This window comes from Silene latifolia, chromosome 3, assembly GCF_048544455.1.
Source record: "Silene latifolia isolate original U9 population chromosome 3, ASM4854445v1, whole genome shotgun sequence".
Lineage (NCBI taxonomy): Eukaryota > Viridiplantae > Streptophyta > Magnoliopsida > Caryophyllales > Caryophyllaceae > Silene > Silene latifolia.
The window spans coordinates 120,420,192-120,439,779 of record NC_133528.1 but is presented as its reverse complement, the minus strand read 5'-3'; the positions used below and the strand labels follow the sequence as shown (position 1 = coordinate 120,439,779).

The following is a 19,588-nucleotide window of genomic DNA, read 5'->3' as shown; positions in this document are numbered from 1 at the left end:
TTAAGTCCCTAAAATCAACACAAACACGGATTCTCCCATCCTTTTTGGGTACGGGTACTATGTTGGCTACCCAGTCAGAATATTCGGAAACTTTGATGAACCCGGCTTTGAATTGTTTGTCAACTTCTTCCTTAATTTTTAGAGCCCATTCTGTCCTCATTCGTCGAAGCTTCTGTTTTACAGGTTTGAAACCTGGCTTAATCGGAATCCTATGTTCAGCGATATCCCTGTCGATCCCTGGCATGTCTTTGTAGGACCAATCGAAAACGTCTTTGAATTCATTTAAGAGGTCTATGAAATCGGCCCTTTCGGTAGAGCTCAAAGTAGTCCATATCCTAAGTTCTTGGGGTTCTAGTTCGGTTCTTACATTGATGGGTTCGGTGTCCTCTATTACTGGTCCCCTTTCCCCTTCCTGCAGTATTTCTTTGGCTACGTAGGGAGGTATTTCGATCGAGTCTGGGTCTTGGTCATCCTCAGTATCATCGTAAACAGAATTGCACTCAAGATAACACAAAGAGTAAGCAGAACCTGATTTATTCATATTAAAATTTGAGTAGAGTTGAAACAAAGAAGCCAACTGATCCATGGTCAGTGGCGGTAAGGGGACAGTGGTTGGGACATTTCCCGAACTACTGTGACTACTCGAGGCTAAGCTAGGAGGAACAAAGGGAGTGGGAATGACGACAGGAGGAGACTCTCTAATGAATTCTCTAGACTCCGACTCTGACTCCAACTCCGACTCGAACTCATAGTCTTCTGGTTCTCCTTTGAACATCTCTCCTTCTCCAGTGGTGAGCTTGAAGAGTCTTCCTTGATTGTTGGTCCACTTGATTGATTTTTTCCATCCTTTCTGCTGACTTGCGTTGGTTTCTGTGATTAACGCGGTGGGGTTGAAGTGATCGTCTTGAAGTATCATGGTAATTATCTCATCCTGCGCGGCCCTAACAAATCGATCTTCTCCGAACAATAGGCTAGATGCTTGTTCGTCTAAGCAAGGTGCTTGACGGGTTTTGACGGTAGGAACCGTCTCTGGAGGGATGAAGTAGCAATCGTGAAAGATCTCGATTCCGGCTAGCTTCCTCTCGAGATAATGCCAAGGCTCGGGAAATCCGTGAAAGAGTTCTAGACTTCCTTCTTGAACAAAGTACCCATTTAAAGTAGGGAGATAGGGTCGCATTTGGACTCCTACGTGCTTGCGGTTTTGGACTTGAGCAAGCATTTTGAGAACCTCTTCTTTAGTGGGTTTGTACCCTAGTCCAAGTGGTATCCTTTTTTAGTTGCCTTCCTTATATGGTGCGAAGGTGTTTCTTCGAATAGGGTTCAAAGGCATTCCAGGGAAGTATCCCTGGGTTTTGAGCATGTGGTTGACCACCAAGTTGGAGTAGGGATCATAGTATAAGGGTTCCAACTCACTTTCTATGACACTTATGCTTTGGAAGCCCCCAAGTTCGTATACGGGATCTGCAAGGACTTGATTGTTCGACTGTTTTTCGATTATTGCCTTGACAGGTGACGAAGTGATCGTCACTACTTTGACATTTAGTGGGATTTTGATCTTTTGATGAAGAGTGGATGTTACCGCTTTGGAAGCGTGAATCCAAGGTCTTCCCAGAAGTATGTTGAAGGAAGCTTCGATGTCCACTATTTGGAAGTTAACCATTCGCTCAATTGGCCCTGTGGCTATGGTTAGGTTAGCAAGTCCTACTACCTTTCGTCGTGTACCGTCATATGCACGCACACCTTGATTGGTGGGGGTCCAATCCGATTCTTTCATGCTTAGCTTGTATGCCGTTTTGAGGGGTCTGACGTTGACCGCGGAGCCATTATCTACCAAGGTCATTGGCACGTTCTTCTTTAGACAAATGACAGTGATGTAAAGAGCAAAATTGTGACTAGCGCCAAAAGGTGGCAAATCTTCGTCTGAGAAAGTAATAGGATTACTTAGCTTTGGTGATTCTTGGAAGACCAAGTTGACTACATCTTCGGGTGTCGAGTTATGTGCTACATTTAGTTTGGCCAAAGCTTGCAGCAAAGCTTGGCGATGTGGGAATGAGCTTGCTATTAATTGCCAGACTGAAAGATCAGCCTTTGTCTTCTGTAATTGCTTGAGCAAATGGTCAGTGGAGTCCTCTTCGTTATCATTTGGCGTGACAACGTTGGTTGGATTATTTTGAGTAGTGCTTTGATATGGACGACCCGAGCGAGTTAGGTGGTCCACATCTTGGTCTTCGCCATTTTGGACTATTTCCTTGACTAGGGAGTTCTCAATGAGGTACTCGTCCTCGTCATCGTCGGCCCAAACTCCATTGATTGTAGCTAGTTTCCTCATTCTCATTATTTCATCCTCTAGTCGTATGATTTGGTCGACTAGTTTATCAACCACGATGACTACTTCTTGCATAGTAGCATTTTGAGAGAAGATTAGTGGCATATGTTCTTTGGGTGTTGCGTTGGGATTGCGTAAAGTTGTCACCATATTTTCTAGTTCCCAAACTTGCCTATCTACACTCCTTGTCCATGTGATGAAGTCGGATGGTATGGGAGATAGTAGAGTAGAACCCTTCATTCTCGATGGCATGGATATCATTTTCGACTGGAGAAATGAGGTGTGAGCAATCTAAGGTAGATTCGTCACTTGTAATCACTAGAACTCCAAGAGGATTCTGAGTGTTGTTGGGTTTACCTCCCGGCGGTATTGGCAATCGACCATCTTCAATCATGTCTTGAAGCACATTTTTCAACTTGTAGCATTTTTCTGTGTCGTGCCCCTTGCCCCTATGGTATTCACGATCACGAGTTCTCGTCCCAGAAATTTGGATTTCCTTTCGGGTTCGGGAGTAGGCCCAATGGGTTGGAGTTTGCCTTGCTTCATTAACCTTTTTAGAGCGTTGGAGTAAGTGTCCCCAAGATTTGTGAATTTCCTTGGTGGGGTACTTTTCTTGGATGGCTCGAGAAGGTTAACTTCATCGGTCTTGCTAGTGGAGCCGTATGAACGACTTGTTGAGCCTTGATATCCTCGACCTACCGTTTTGGACAAGAGTCCTTTACGGATGTCATCTTCAATCCTTGTCCCTAGTACGGTTAAGTCCTTGAAAGTTTTGATATTTTGGTATCTCAAATGATTGGCATAGATGGGTTTGAGATTGTCCACAAACTTCTCCACAAGGGTAGCCTCATCCGGGCGTTCAACTAGTTGGGTACTAGTCTTCCTCCACCTACTTAGGAAGTCGGTGAATCCTTCTTTGTCATTTTGGGTAAGAACCTCTAGAGTGCGCATGTTAACTTGAATTTCGGCATTATCCGCATATTGCTTAGAAAACTCGATCGCGGCATCTTCCCAAGTAGCGACCTTCTTATGTTCTAAGGAGTAGAACCATTGCTTCGGGATGGTGTCGAGAGATGAAGGAAAGATCCTTAAGAACATCTCGGGTTTGATGCCTTTGATAGACATGTAATCCTTGAAGGCACGGATATGGTTCAAAGGGTTCTCGTGCCCCTTGAATTTAGGGATATCCGTCATGTTGAAGTTGGTTGGCAATTTGGAATTGACGGCCTCATACTTGCGATTGTTCTCCCTATAAATGTCATCTCCCTTAAGGTACATCAATTGCTCCTCTAAGTATTGGAGTCTTTTCTCAGCTACAGTTAGTCCCATAGGAGGATTTTCATCCCTGGATTCATCCGCAGAGTAACCTATTGCTTCACTTTCATGGGGAGCCAACCTACCCTCTACGGCATAGATCCGTCCCTCGATGATCTCAAGGCGATCATGGACTTGGTCTTGGGTAACTTGGATTTGGGCTAGCACGGCTAGGATTCGATCATTACCATCTTGCAGTTGGTGGAGGTTTGTTTCGTTGGATCCAAGCATCTTGAAAACTGGATAAGAGATTGACGACGAATCAAAACACGATCGACCATTCTAACACACTTGCTAAAAGGAGAAACGTTTTGACTCGTGAAGTGGGTGTGTGCCACTTGTGTTGAGTGAGTTTTGAAGAAAGACAAGGTTTTTGAAAATGTGTATCCTAGTCAACTATAGTGTAGTTGTAGGAGTGGACTCAAAGTGAGGTTTTGAATTGGGCTTGTGGCCCGAATTTTGACGCGACAAACGGACAAAGTTTTGACTTGGTTTTGCGCTAATTGAAGGCCTAATTTTCGAAATTTTGATTCAAAAGAAGGGTTTTGATTTTTGCAAAATTGTCATGGTTTTGTTTAAAAATGGTGATCACGTAAGGTACAAACATTCATACAAGCATTATAACGGGATGCTGAGTGCATTTAAAAGGGTTTTGGTTTAAAGGGTGGGTTGCCATACCGAACCATCAAACCCGAAGTCTGTGGAGAGGCTCGTGCCAAACAGAAGTAAAGCCGATTCCTAGTCCATTTCCTCAAGTAGTGAAGGCCCTTGATACAAACAAGAGTAAGCATCATGGTATGCATGACGTCAATCGTTGTCCATCCTTAGGCCCAAATAAGAATTAGGACCGTTTAGACGGGACGATTGGTCGAATGGGTTGGGTTGGGCCTAGGAAGGCCGAATAAAACGGTCTAGGAAGACCGAGTTATGAAAACCGACAATTGTCTTGTACAAATTATTCCCTAACCTTGTTCAAGTTTCACCTTTACACGTAAGTGTATTTCCCCAGCGGAGTCGCCAAACTGAGGACAGCGGGGGGCCCACGGGGGCGCTTGGGAGGAAGAGAACAAGCATTTGCATTTTTGTTGGAGTCGCCACCAATTTTTATGGGAAATTGGAACCGTTCGAATACCTCGTGTCATGTCTAGACACAAAGTAGAGACATGAACACTAAGAAATCGTTACCCTTAGAATTCTATGTCTAGAATGACTCTCGTGGATGCCAATGAACACGGGTGCTCACGGAGATCTGGAGTAAGGGGTGAGGGTACGTATTAGGAAGCTCTTTTGATCGAACACCTAATACCGCCCGCCTCGATAGCGGCCTGTACTAATGATTAGGGACATCATTTATACTCGATATATCGTCGGTTATATGCATGCAATGCAACATCCAAGTTTTAATCCTAGCATGTGAAGAATTAGACTAAGTCGGTAAACACGTAATTTAATCATACAATTAATGTCTAAGTAGGATTTAATGTTCAATTACATGTGAAAACATACAAATGATACAAGAAATATGATAAATACAATAAAAGAAAATTACAATAATGAAAATTACAATAATTACAATGGAATAGGCGATTTATGACGAAAATACCTTTAAAACGGATAATTTGAGAAAAACGAAATAAAGAATAAATTAACGAACAAAAACAGAGGGCGATAATACGATGAATAGTTAATTATACGTATGCTAATTAACTAAGTCAAGGCAAAAACGGAGTTCAGGGACAGAATTCAACTCGAATAAAGCAGTAGAGAGTCCCCTTAATAATAAAGCGCAGCGATTCTTTGCGCTTTTCTGTTTCGACCAATTCTCCGCATTTTTAAGCGGAAATTGCGTGTTGTTAATACTCGTTGGTAAATTTAATGATTGATTAAATTATTTACTCGGATGAAAGTGATTAATAGGTTATTTACATGTGATTGATAGTCATAAAAGCGATAAACATGGATGAGACGGAATCAAAGATGGATTAATTACATGAATAAACGATTAATTAGTGAATATGGGTGAATGAAATAAACTAAACATGATGAATTGATGACAAATTAATGACGAATATGACAAAAGACAGATGAAAATATATCAAAGAAGTGAATTACAGAAACTCAATATGAACAAATCGAATTTCTATAACCCGAATTGATTTTAATAGCGAAAACCCGCAAATATAAGATTATAAGGGATTTAAGTCGGATTTAATGATGAACAAAACGTGTTAATGATGATGATTAATATACATGTGAAATTATTATGCTATTATGGCAAAGAATTAAAGAACAAACGAAAACAAATAAAAAAAAGATGAATTACAGAGGACGAAGGAAGAAGAAAGGAAGCAGGAACTGCGGCAGCCTCACGAAGAGGTGCAGCAGGTACTGCGCTCCTTCGAAGAGACGCAGCAGTTGCTGCGTCCTTTCTCGACGGTTTGTCTTCTGGAAATCCGTAAAAAGAGGTTTTTAAACATGGTTTTAGAAATCGGTTTTAAGAGGTATTTTCGACATAAACCTTACATTAATGATACAAAAGAATAAAATACAATAATAAAAGAGAGATTTACACCCTCAGACTTACATGTTTGACGAAACGAGAAAGACTAAGATATCGATTAGTGATGCTCGACGCGAATGTAACAAAAGTGCCCTCGTAAGAGGAAAACGATTAATTTAGTTAAGTTGATTAAGTTGATTGATTGTGGAGTTGGTCAAATTGGTCGGTCATGCAAACGAGGCTGGTACTCTAAAGATTCGAGCTTACGTGGTCGAATGTTCAAGCACGTAGACGCCAAAAAGTAAGAACAAAGGTCTAGAATGCAAAGGGAGAAGAGAAGGGCGGACACTCGCGTGAGAAATATGAGGAGCGAAGGCTCCTATTTATACTAATCACGTGAAGGAATTAGGGTTTCGGAGACTCTTTGGAAGTGAATCTCGGAAAGATATGAAAAAGATACGAGAATTACGCAGAAAAGGACCTGGGAAGAGACGCAGCAGACACTGCGTCTCTTGGAAGAGGCGCAGCACCTGCTGCGTCTATTCCCAAGTGGTTTCCTCCTACGGAAGAAAGATTTCCGTGTTTAAGTTATGGTAGGACGGAATAATTTGGTTTTCCTTAATATCTTATGTGAATATTTACGGGAAATTGTTTACCAAAGGATGAAAATTATGAAATATGGAATAGAAATATCCTGAACATTCCAGAACATTCTGACTCGGGATTTAACGGTTATCAGAAGATGAAGACGGTTTTAGGCCCGGATTCCAAATGTACTCTAATTACTGTCAAAACGACCGTATCGGCACGTAGATGACAACTAAGAGGTAGACATTAATATTTGAGCAATCACTTGACGATAAACTTACGAATTGTCACAAATCGTTCCGCGTAGCAAACATGCGGCCCAATCATCACCGGGTGGTTTGCGAGAGGTGCATAAATGAGGTATCTACACGGCGATGGAAAGGATGGAGGCTTTTGAAAGCCTTGTTGAGCTTTGTGAGGAGGAACATAAGCCTGTTGCTGCTGCGGACGAGGGGTAGGATTAAGCACATTCTGACTAGTCCACCTCAAGTTGGGATAGACTCCACTCTGATTGTTATAATAGGAACCTCCTCCTTGCCTATATTGCTGAAAGGCAAGGACTTGCTCCTTCTCTGTCAGACAGTCAACAGCAGTGTGACCGTCATTACTCCCACATCTCTCACAAGTAACGGCTTCCTGTCTAGTCAACAAGTGAACCGTTTGTTTATCCCCGGCAACGGCGCAAAAATTTGATACGGTCGTTATGTACCAAAAATAAATACCTAAATATAACTAACAGAAGCTAGTGATAAGTAGAGTCAATCTCCACAGGGATGCAAGGTATCTATCTGTAAGTCCGTTTATCTAGGTCACAAATGGGGGTTTGAGTTTGGTTTTATAAACTACTAGAGGTCAAAAGGCAAGAGAAATACGGCAAGAGCAGTAAAGCAAAAAAATGATAGATAATTGATCAGATAGAAGAGAGTATTTCAGGATTTCGGTTCATCATGGCAATTTGCAACTCCAGCTTATCAAAACGGGAATTCATAGCTTCCAGCTGAGCCACAACTGCACTATCTACTGAAGAGACAGTACGAATACCTCCTCTCGGGTTCCCATACTCAGCCCAATGGGTCGCCATTTCTTCTATGATACCCCATCTCTTGTCACCGTCATTGTTCTTCTGAAATCGCCCATTAGATGAGGCGTCCAATATAGCACGGTGGTCATCATACAATCCATTGTAGAACTGGTTGCATAAAAACCACTGATCAAAACCATGATGAGGAAGAGACCTCACCAACCTCTTAAAACGGCACCAAGCTTCATACAAGTTATCATCAGGTGTCTGCTTAAAACTTGTAATTTTCCCTCTCAGCTGATTGGTTCGTTGTGGAGGAAAATACCTTTTATAGAAGGCAAGGGCCAGACTCTCCCAATCAGTAATACCGGCTGCAGTACGGTCAAGATCAGTGAGCCATTCACGGGCTCTGTCGGTCAAAGAAAAAGGAAATAGGATTTCCTTAAACTTATCCTGGGTCACTCCCTTGGTGGCGGGAATGGTAGAGCAATAGTCAGTAAACACCTCCATATGTTTTCGCGGATCTTCACCCGCCACACCCCGAAACAGATTCCGTTCAACCAAATTAATATAGGACGGTCGAATATCGAAAGTATTACCATCCTCGGTCGCTAGACTGAAACCTTTAGGGATCGAGGCAGTTGTGGGCTCTGAGTGACTCGCAATGTTAGGCATCTTCACTGACTTTATAGCAGAAATAGAGTTGTCTTCTTCACAAGACGGATCTTCTGCAAACAGAAAATATTGTAGCTCGGGTTCAAAAGTACTCAAGTCTTCCTTTTGAATCTTCCTCTGCAGTCTTAGTCTATGCCGAAAAGATCTTTCTGGCTCAGGATCAGCTGGAACTAATTCTGACCTGTTAGATCTGGGTATACACAACACTAAAGGGAATAAGTAAGAACTGTCTCAAGGAATAATAATTCCCTGAGACGAAAGGAGATAAACGAAACAACACAGACAAACAGGGCTATTGCCTCCCCGGCAAAGGCGCCAAAATTTGATACGGTCGTATGTACCAAAAATAAATACCTAAATATAACTAACAGAAGCTAGTGATAAGTAGGGTCGATCTCCACGGGGAGGCAAGGTATATATCTGTAAGTCCGTCTATCTAAGTCACAAATGGGGGGTTTTAAATTTGGTTTTCTAAACTACTAAGGATTAAAGGCAAGAGTAATAAAGTAAGAGAAATAAAGTGAGAAAATAAGATATAAGTGATCAGATAAAGGAGAGTATGTCAGGAGTTCGGTTCACCATGGCAGTTTATCGACTCAGTCATAAATAGCCTAGACAATCTACTGTGAGAAGGGCAAGGGAAAGGTCCTTCCGGTCCGCTATCCACCCTAGATTCCCACTAACTTAAATTCCGTCCTCATTAGGGTAGTGTACTGTTCATAGCAGGTCTGTTTATTCCAAGCAGTATAGTGGCCATCACAAATCTTCCGCCGACATTGGCGGAGGTTAAGCTCACTCAGATCCAGATCCTCATCTACAGAAAAAGAAGAAGGACCCTCATCAAAACACTCCTGTAACAACTGCAACCCCCCCCCCGGCGCCCCCCAAGCAAGGATAGCCCTGGCAATACTCTCATCCTGTTGCTGACGCCGAATAGCAGACCGACACTCATGATTACTCCGAGGAGCAAAAGCCCGAAGCAAACAAAGCGGTAGAACTAGCAAACGAACTCAGCGGGAGAGATCACTAGGGGCATCAAACACCGCATCCAAGGCCCCCTTCAAAGCCCTAGCAAACCCAAGACGACACTTAGGAGGGATGGATTTCACTGTGCGAAGGCTTAAAGACAATAAACGATCCAGCAAAGATATAGACCACTGAACGAGCTCGACACTATCATCAGAAGAAACCGAAGTAGAAGGAGCCAAGGGTCTCGGAATACCATGAATATGGAAGGTGTAGAGGCCATCAACACACTCCGGATGCATCACAAAATCACCCCGACTATGCCGACATCTAGCTCTAATAGTGCGGGTTTTAAAACACACCCCACACAGCCAGAGCCCCATTCGTCTCAAAGAACTCTCGGCATTGGAATAAACAGTCAAACTATCAGTAAGAGTCTGACGCGTAAGGTCCAAAGCACCATCATGACAATGCCGGACCTGGAAATGTTTCTGCCAAGCTGCCTTAGTAAGGCCCTTACCAAAACCATCCCGACACCCATGAAGACCCGAAAAACGACAATGGTACCGCACAAGTTCAGGCATGAAGGAAGAAGCAACCCCACACCCAACCTGCACAAAAACCAATATAGCCACCAAAGCAACCACCCGCACGAAAACCACCACACAGGCAACCGCTTGAGCAAAGAGAGGCAGGACCCACTCCTGGTCGAGTTAACCACCAACGCACCACCCACTCCGCCGATGGTCAACGATCAAAACAAACGACCCTAGTATCCACACGACACTAGCAAACCGCAACACCCACTATATACCACAACCACAACCTGGCAGCGGCAGCATAAAGTGGCCGGATACAGTACCAGCAAACACCACGGTCACAACCAGTAGAAACTACGTAGAAAAAAAACGCAGCAGAAAACCGAAATCGAAAAACGCACAAGAAACAAAGAAAGACGCAACAGACAGGGAACTCACCGGAGGGAAACACAGGGTTGGGCCGTCAGCCACCACAGCCTTGACAAGCGACTTGAGGTCTAAAAGCCAAAGGGTGGTGGTGTTGGTGTTCACCAGCCGCAAGGAGGCGGCAGTGACCCTCAATTACAGCCGCAACACAGAATCCCTGCAAACAGCAGCACTACCGCACACACAGCCACCAACAATCATCCCTGACCGGCGACGTGAGGTCTAAAATTCGATGTGGGTGGTGGTTGTCCGTCAACGGTGGCTGCAAGACCGAAAAAGTCGATGCCCTAACAGAACCCGATATGAAAAACCACACGCAACTCCCCAGCCAATTGAACCCGACCCAACACTGAAACGGCCGTCAACAAAAAGGCCGGAGAAGGCATGATCGGCGGTGAAGGGGCGGCAGGGATGGATGTAACGGCAGGAATTGCAGGTTGTGCAATGGCGATCGGTGCAAATCGCACGTTCAAACACCACAACCCAGAAAACCGACACCCACAACCACAACCGTTGCCGACGAGGTGATGGCCGGCCTGAGACGACGGTGGTGAAAATGTAGGTGACGGAGAAACAGTGGTGGCAGCCGGCAGACCTGAGATCGCACCAAAATCGCACTCCCCTCTCCCTCTCTAACGTAAGAAATTATTATTATTATTATTATTATTATTATTATTATTATTATTATTATTATTATTATTATTATTATTATTATTGTTATTATTATTATTATTATTATATTAATGTATTTAATATTGTTATTATTATTATTATATTTATTTTATATTTATTATATTACTATTATATTTATTAATAATTAATTTGTATTGTTTATATTATTATATTTATATTTATTACATTTATTATTATTATTATTATTATTGTTATTATTATTATTATTATCATCGTCATTATTATTATTATCATTATTATTATTATATTATATTTATTATTTTATTAATATATTTATTATTATTAATATTATTCATAACATATTTATTATTATTATTATTATTATTCTTATTATTATTATTATTATATTTAATATTATTATATTAATAAGTTATTATTATATATTTATTATTTTATTAATATACTCATTATTATTAATATTATTAATCACATATTTATTATTATTATTATATTTAATATTATTATGTTAATAAGTTATTATATTAGACCTATTATTATTATTATTATTATTATATTTATTTATTATTTATTATTATTAATATATTATATTATTATTAATAATGTTATCATTTATATTACTAATATATTATTATTATTATTATTACTATATTTATTATTATATTAATATTTTATTTTTTATATATCTTATTAGATTATTATTATTATGAGATTATATTAATATATTATTACTTTGAATGAATAATATTATACTAATATTTATTATTATTATTATTATTGGTATTATTTTTATTATAATATTTATTATTATTATTAATATAATCTTTTTATTATTATTTCAGATTCATTCATTCGATTCAGATCGATTGATTCAGATCAGTTCGATTCAGTTCCATTAAGTTCGATTCATTGATTGATTGATTGATACAATTTCGTCAAAAGAACAGGGCCTAAGTCTATTTCACATTTATATTCTCTCATTGGTCTTTATGCAAAATCGAATAGATAACAATTCATTGAGACGGAGGGAGTATGTTGGAGTAGTGTCCTCCACAATGAGTGCGTTTACATATTAAATCTCGTAAAAGGAATATCAGGGATTTATTTATTTATTTGTCAACTGGTCATCGTTAATCGGTAATGATTGGCTGACTAGAGTTTGACATTACTGTCGTGTGACGCCGGTGATCAGCTGATCCCTTTAGGTCACACCTATAGGATGACGCCCAAATAGAATAAATTAATTGTTTGTATGAGATACGAGATAATTAATTCCTTGTATTATTTGACTCTTAGTTAGTCACATAAATGTATTATTTGATGACGGGTTATGAACTCGGGACAAAGAGATTTATTATTTAATTATGAGATATTTAAATAATAAATGATTAGAATTTATTAATTAATTGTTAATTAATTAATTTTATACGATATGTGTATATATGTTTTGAGGTAGAATCAATTAGCTATTATATTTTACAAGAGGTTGTAAAATTAGCTAAATGGGTTAATATTGATACATTGTATGTTGATAATATGGTCTTATGATTACTTAATAGTTAAGTAGTCATTGGTAGTTAATTTATATTATTTAAGGGTTAAATAATTAAATTAATATTTAATTATGTAAGATAATTAAATATAAGACTTATAAGCATTTGTGGGGCAAATGTCGAAAACCGAAATGGACCATAAGTAGTCCACATGTTTCGGTTTTTATAAGGGCATACATGTGTCTATTTAGATGGTTTTTCCACTATGATTTGTCTCCCACATTTACCTATAAATACACCAATATTCACCTCATTCATAAGTTAGAAAAATTAGAAGAAAAACTTGGTCTTTGTTAGTTGGCAAAACCGGTTTCATCATCCCCTTTGAAGACCAACTTTTCTTCTTATTTTGTTCATCATTTTCATCTTAAAACACATATAAAAACTAACTAATAATATTATCAAAGTAGTAATATTAATTAGTACATCAAATATACAATTACAAGGTTACTACTACTATTAACTAGTTATTAATTTTAGTAGTATTTTGGGTTAATCTTGGGTGCCACCAAAGGAGATTACCTATATTGGTAATTGGTGTTCTTGGAGGATCATCCATAGTTGAATAGCTCAAGAACTATAAAGATAGGAGACCTTTGTAGTGCCCATATTTGCCTTATAGCAATGTAAGGATTTTTTGTCTTAAGATGGTTTAAAACCATCTTTTATACTTTTATTTGCATGCATGTAGATTTAGACCACTTTAAATTAATTTGTAATTTTAATATCTTAAGATGAGTATTAATTTGGTCTAAATAACTAACAAGTGGTATCAGAGCATTGTTAAATACATGCATGTTGTCTTAAGACGATTTTAGTAATTTATGAGATAAATTAATAAAATTGATATTATGTTACTAAAATTAGTTTTATCACATAATATAGTCTTGCATGTAAATAATCTGGTCTTAGGATGATATGGAACGAAAATTTAATTTTTGTTAAATTTTTCCACTTTTTATAACTTAAATTGGCATAAAATTGAGTAAAAATGCATTAAAATTAATTAAGAGTTAATTAAAATTGATTGCATGTTAATCTTATGCATATTTATTTATAAATAACCACATGCATATTCTATTTATGAGATAAGTAGATACTTTAGGTTAATGTGATTAATTTAGGTAGTTTATTGATTTTTATTTGATAAAAATGGGTAAATAATGGTTATTTTGTAAATAAATTTTGATTTAACTTTAGGGCTCAAAATTTCTTAATTTTTAGATCCTGGAAATTGTTCCAAAATGTACAAAATTTTATTTTAAGTCATTTCAATTTTTATGGTTTGATTTAGAATTAAATCGTAAAAATTGTTGCTTTACCGATTAAATTGTGAAATCATTTTAAATAAATTTTAAAAATAAAAATTTTCACTTGCATGGCATTTTTGGTGTAAGACCAGAATGTTCATGGTTTTGAAATTTATTTTTCCATAAATTTTTATATTAAATGGAATTTTTTGTATGATAATTGTGAATTATTATATTTTTTTTTTGTCACAATTGTGTTTTAATTCCCATATAAATTCAAGATAATTGTTGAGAATAATTATTTTGATATTAGACCAGATTAGTATGATAAGTAAATCTTAAAAGTGTTTTAAGAATTGATTATGAATTTTTATTGGTAAAAATTCCGTCAAAGCAAGCTCAAATGATCGTTGTTGGTAAGTTAGACGATTTGGCATGTCATTTTCCATAATGCATTTTATTATTCATTTAGATGAATGTGTTTTTTTTTAGAATTATAATTATGTAATTTTTCCTAATACGGCCATAGGTAGAAGTTGGTATTTCCCGAAATGTAAGGGAATATCAACTTGTTTTGTAATTAATTGCGATTTCGCATCGCCTAATTTGTAATTAATTAATAGTTTTATTTTAATTTTATTACAAATTGTATAATAGGGTATTGTTATGTAATTTAATTATTAGTAATTAGATGAAGCTACTAAAGACGGAGTTTACATGAAGACGGTGTTTTCGGAAAGGCGTTCCGAAATCCTAAAGAAGGAGGCCAATTTATGAAGACTCAAGGGACCAAGGAGTTGGTTTCCGAAGTGTAATAATTTTAGTTAATTAGATTAACTAGGTGGCCATATTAGGACTTGTTTGTTTTAATTCTTCTATGCATTCATGCCAAATCTTCACTACATGTTTTATTTTTGTTGTTATCGATTTAATCGTCTAGCATTCACTAATTTTGTTCACTTAAAAGTGATAGACAATTAAATTGATAAGATCTCTCACATTTGTTTAAAATTGAGATTAAGCCTTACCAAATAATAGCACCTATGAATCCCTTCTTCATTAGAGGTAGGTTCGGATCACCGAGGTACACTCTTTTTACGTTGGGTAAGTAGGGTAATAAAAGTTATTACGCGTGAAAATTGGTTGGACTCAACGGGATAAATATGGGTTGAATCGGTCCACCGTGCCCATATTTATTCTGGGGCTAAAAGATAGATTTTAAGAAAATCCGTCAACCAAGAGTTCTAGTAGTAGAATCAGTCAAAATGTTGACTCACCAAATTTATATAAATATGGGTTGAATCGGTCCACCGTACCCGTGTTTATATAAAATTGGATCTTGGAATCATTTATATAATTCAGTGGGAGATCATTATATAAATGGAAACTTGTTAAATAGTTTCACAAGTTAAATATTTCTAGACGATAAATGTTAATCTTTCTTTTATTTCCTTTGTAGTAATCACGATGGCTTCTACTAGTGAAACCGCCACCATAGCTAGAGATTCTTGGCTACGTTCTTTTATGGACAAATATGTATTAAAAGCCAACGGTAGTAATTTTAAAGATTGGGAGGAACAACTTCGATTAGCTGCCGCAGGTGATGGCAAATTACGCTACCTTGTCGATCCCTCTCCCCCTTCGCCTAGTACTAGGGCCACTGCCGATGTAAGGGAGGCTTTTTCAAATTATCAAAAGGAATCCGCAGCAATAAAAAATGTTTTGATTTTTTCAATGGAACCTGCTTTACAAAGGCAATGTGTCAAGTTTCGTGATGCACATGAAGTATTCTCGAGGCTTTCCACTATGTTTTCTCAAGCCCCGAGAATAATTCAGTATGACACCGCTGTTCGTTTCTTTGAGGCTAACCTCAAAGTTGGTCAACCTGTAAGTTCACACGTACTTAAAATGATTGAGTACGTGGAAACTTTAGAGGGGTTGGGATGCAAGATCCCCGAAGAACTTGTGGTGGACCGAGTGCTCTACTCTCTCTCGCACGTCAAGGGATTTACCAAATTTAGGGTAAATTACAATATGACAAACATGAGAAAGAGTTTACATGAGCTCCATTCTCTGCTTGTGCAAGCAGATAAGGACATGGGATTGAGTGGGAGTACGAGGAAAGATGTGCTTGCGATTAATGTGAAGGGGAAGAAGTAGTTTAAGAGGAACGCAGGTAAGAAGCCCGTTCAGGTGGAGGGCAAAGGTAAAGCAATTGCGAATTGCTCTACCAAGCCAAAACCTATAAAGGGTAATCCTCTTAAAGATACTTGTAATTATTGTAATAACAAGGGACATTGGAGACGTAATTGTACAAAGTACCTGGATGACATAAAAGCTGGCATTGTGAAGCCGACATGTAATTTCTCAACTGAATCTTTTATGATAGACATAAATTATGCTTCAAATACAACTTGGGTATTAGATACTGGTTGTGGTTCTCACTTGTGTAATCATTTGCAGGGCCTAAAAAGCATAAGAAAGCTAAACAAGGGTGATGTCGATCTCCGAATGGGAAACGGGTCTAAAGTAGTCATGTCGTCTCGTAGGAACTTATGTACTTAGTTTAGCTTCGGGGTTGGAGTTACATCTTAATAATTGTTATTTTGTACCAACGCTATCTAGAAATATAATATCCGTATCTGTGTTAGACACAGAAGGGTTTTCCTTTATAATTAAAGACAAGTGTTGTACTTTTTCCCTTAATGGGATTGTATGTAGTCAAGCTATTTCAATCAATGGTATTTATATTCTAGATACTTGCAACGATGTTTATCATTTAGATAATAAAAGACTCAAAACAGGTGATCCTGATCTATCTTATTTATGGCATTGTCGATTAGGACACATCAACGAGAAACGCATTAAAAGACTAGTGTCGACTGGTGTAATTAAACCTTTTGATTTCGAATCATTTGGTACATGCGAATCTTGTCTTCTTGGCAAGATGACTCGTTCACCTTTTCTAGGAAAAGGATCTCGAGCTAGTGAGTTATTGGGTTTAATACATACCGATGTTTGTGGCCCAATGTCAGTCACTGCTAGAGGTAATTATGACTATTTCATTACTTTTAGCGATGACATGAGTAGATATGGGTATATCTACTTAATGAGATATAAAAGTGAAGCTTTTGATAAGTTCAAAGAGTTTCAGAATGAAGTAGAAAACCAATTAAATAAGAAGATTAAAGCATTACGATCAGATCGTGGTGGGGAATATTTAAGCAATGACTTTAAAGATCACCTTATAAACTGCGGTATTGTATCTCAGTTAACTCCTCCTGGCACACCACAATTAAATGGTGTGGCTGAAAGGAGGAATCGAACTTTATTAGATATGGTTCGATCGATGATGAGTCAAACAGAGTTACCTAAGTCATTCTGGGGTTTTGCCATTTTATCTGTTGTACAATCAGTTAATAAAAGTCCCACTAAAGCAACTGACAAAACTTCATATGAGATATGGAAAGGAAAGTCCCGAATCTGCGATACATGAAAGTATTGGGTTGTGATGCTTATGTCAAGAGCAAGTCTGACGATAAGCTTGCACCTCGTTCTGAAAAGTGTATTTTTGTAGGCTACCCTAAGGGAACTTGTGGATATTACTTCTACAATAGTAACGAGAACAAAGTGTTTGTGGCTCGTGAAGCTGTCTTTCTAGAAAAAGATGAGAGTTTATTTCTAGAAGACCGAGTGGGAGAAAATTTGAACTTGATGAAGTTCAAGAGCCGCAAACTGATGTGACACTGCAGGAAGATGTTCCTTCTACGAGATTTAATATGTAAACGCACTCATTGTGGAGGACACTACTCCAACAATCTCCCACTTGTCTGACACAAGTGTGAGAGAGTATCATTTATTCCCCTAAGCTTGGAGGGAGTAGTACTCTAAGAGGCCTAGCTAGGAGAAGGAAGCATAAAGTATATATGGAGAAACGGAGATCCGCTGAGAGATAAAGGAGACAAGAATGTAACTTAATTATATTCTCTTGATTGATGAATAAAACATTTAAACATTGTTTTATAATATAGCGTTAGAAAAGCCAATAGGAACGGCTAAACCAACGATCGAGTACATACTTAGATCGACATAGGTGCAAATTAAAGAACATTACAATCTCATCAATCATCATAACTTTTAGGTGTGCACATTATGCATGTGTGCTCTCATGGTAGCCCACCGCCTCCAATGCCACTGCCACCACCAGCTCCTCCACCGAATCCACCACCAGAACCACCACCGAGACCGCCGCCATGACCACCCCCACCTCCTCCACCAAACCCACCACCACCTCCAGCTCCTCCACCTAGTCCACCACCGGCTCCACCTCCAGCTCCACCACCAAACCCAGCACCACCTCCTGAACCACCTCCACCACCAAGTCCACCACCTCCACCACTTCCACCTCCACCTCCAAGACCGCCACCAGAGCCTCCACCTAATCCACCACCAGATCCAGCTCCTCCACCAAATCCAGCACCGCCTCCTGCACCAGCTCCACCACCAAGTCCACCACCACTACCTCCACCGCCTCCTAAACCACCACCGCCTCCAGCTCCTCCGCCTAATCCACCACCAGCTCCACCTCCACTACCAGCTCCACCACCAAAACCAGCACCACCTCCTGAACCAGCTCCCCCACCAAGTCCACCACCATGTCCTCCACCAAGCCCTCCACCACCTCCACCTCCAAGACCACCTCCACCTCCAAGACCACCACCAGCTCCTCCTCCAGCACCAGCTCCTCCTCCAAATCCAGAACCTGTGCCTCCTCCAAGGCCACCACCGCCTCCACCTCCAAGGCCGCCACCGCCACCTCCTCCTAGGCCGCCTCCATGGTGGCCAAAAAACTTCTCATCATCAAACGATGAGTGAGTGCTCACAAGGCTCCTAGCGCTTGTAGTTGTGTAAACCGCTAGGGCACCAACTAGTAAACACAAAAAGAGCTTGCTACTAGTATAAGTCATTTTGGACAAATGTTTTTTGTTTTTGTTTTTGTTTTTGTTTTTGTTTTTGTATTATGAATTGGGATGAGAAGTGAAGGATCGAAGGAGGGGATTATATAGTAGTGATAGTATGCATGGTTTGATTAGGAGGAGTACGTCGAAACAGTTGAGAAACTTATAAATGCATGGCATTTTCAATTATTCATCAGTAAACCGTATCTTAACTCTTTAATGCCTTCAACTGTCAAGTTTGAAAAAAAGGACTTCAACTAAGCTGGATGAATATTTTTTTTTTTTACATTTTGTGTTTTAATATTTATGTAGAATTAATCTAATTTCGACCACATTATAATTTATAAGCATTCTACCATTGCACTGTGTAGTTGACTTAAAGTTAGAATTATAGTGGTGATTATTCACAGTTTAATATACGTGGTGTCTTAATCATTTATGGATGACGACCGGGTAGTACCGAAACTCGGCGCCTCAATTAAAAAAAGGAAAAATATGTAAATAAATAAGATCAATTTCTAACTTTTGCACCAAATTTGATGGGTAGTATTGTAAATTTGTAACTTAACCTAATCATATCAAATAAGATAAGATTTAATAAGTTCATAATGCATATGAGAGACTGGGATAGTATTCTCCTGCTAATTGATTTCTGCAAAAGTACAATCAATTCAACAAAATTCATTCATGGACAAAAAGTTATCCGTAAAGAATATTCATTGAATCAATTAGGTAACCAAAGTAATAATGCAAGTGCTAGGTATTTAATGTATATTAAATCTTTCAATATGTTGAAGTATCAATTAGTTGATCATCAGAAA

At 38.7% G+C, this 19,588-nt stretch overlaps 1 protein-coding gene and 1 non-coding gene across 2 annotated transcripts; one reads left to right on the top strand and one right to left on the bottom strand.

Annotated features, from left to right (window-relative positions):
- Window positions 1-7,942: 7,942 nt before the first annotated feature.
- LOC141650244 (small nucleolar RNA R71) lies at window positions 7,943-8,048 on the top strand. Its single transcript, XR_012546288.1, has one exon. It is a non-coding gene; the product is annotated as a small nucleolar RNA R71 (small nucleolar RNA).
- Window positions 8,049-17,767: 9,719 nt separating this feature from the next.
- Window positions 17,768-18,855, bottom strand: LOC141647929 (uncharacterized). The gene has a single exon (XM_074456304.1). The coding sequence runs from the start codon at window positions 18,774-18,776 to the stop codon at window positions 17,976-17,978; it is 801 nt and encodes a 266-aa protein (XP_074312405.1). The 5' UTR covers window positions 18,777-18,855; the 3' UTR covers window positions 17,768-17,975.
- Window positions 18,856-19,588: the final 733 nt, after the last annotated feature.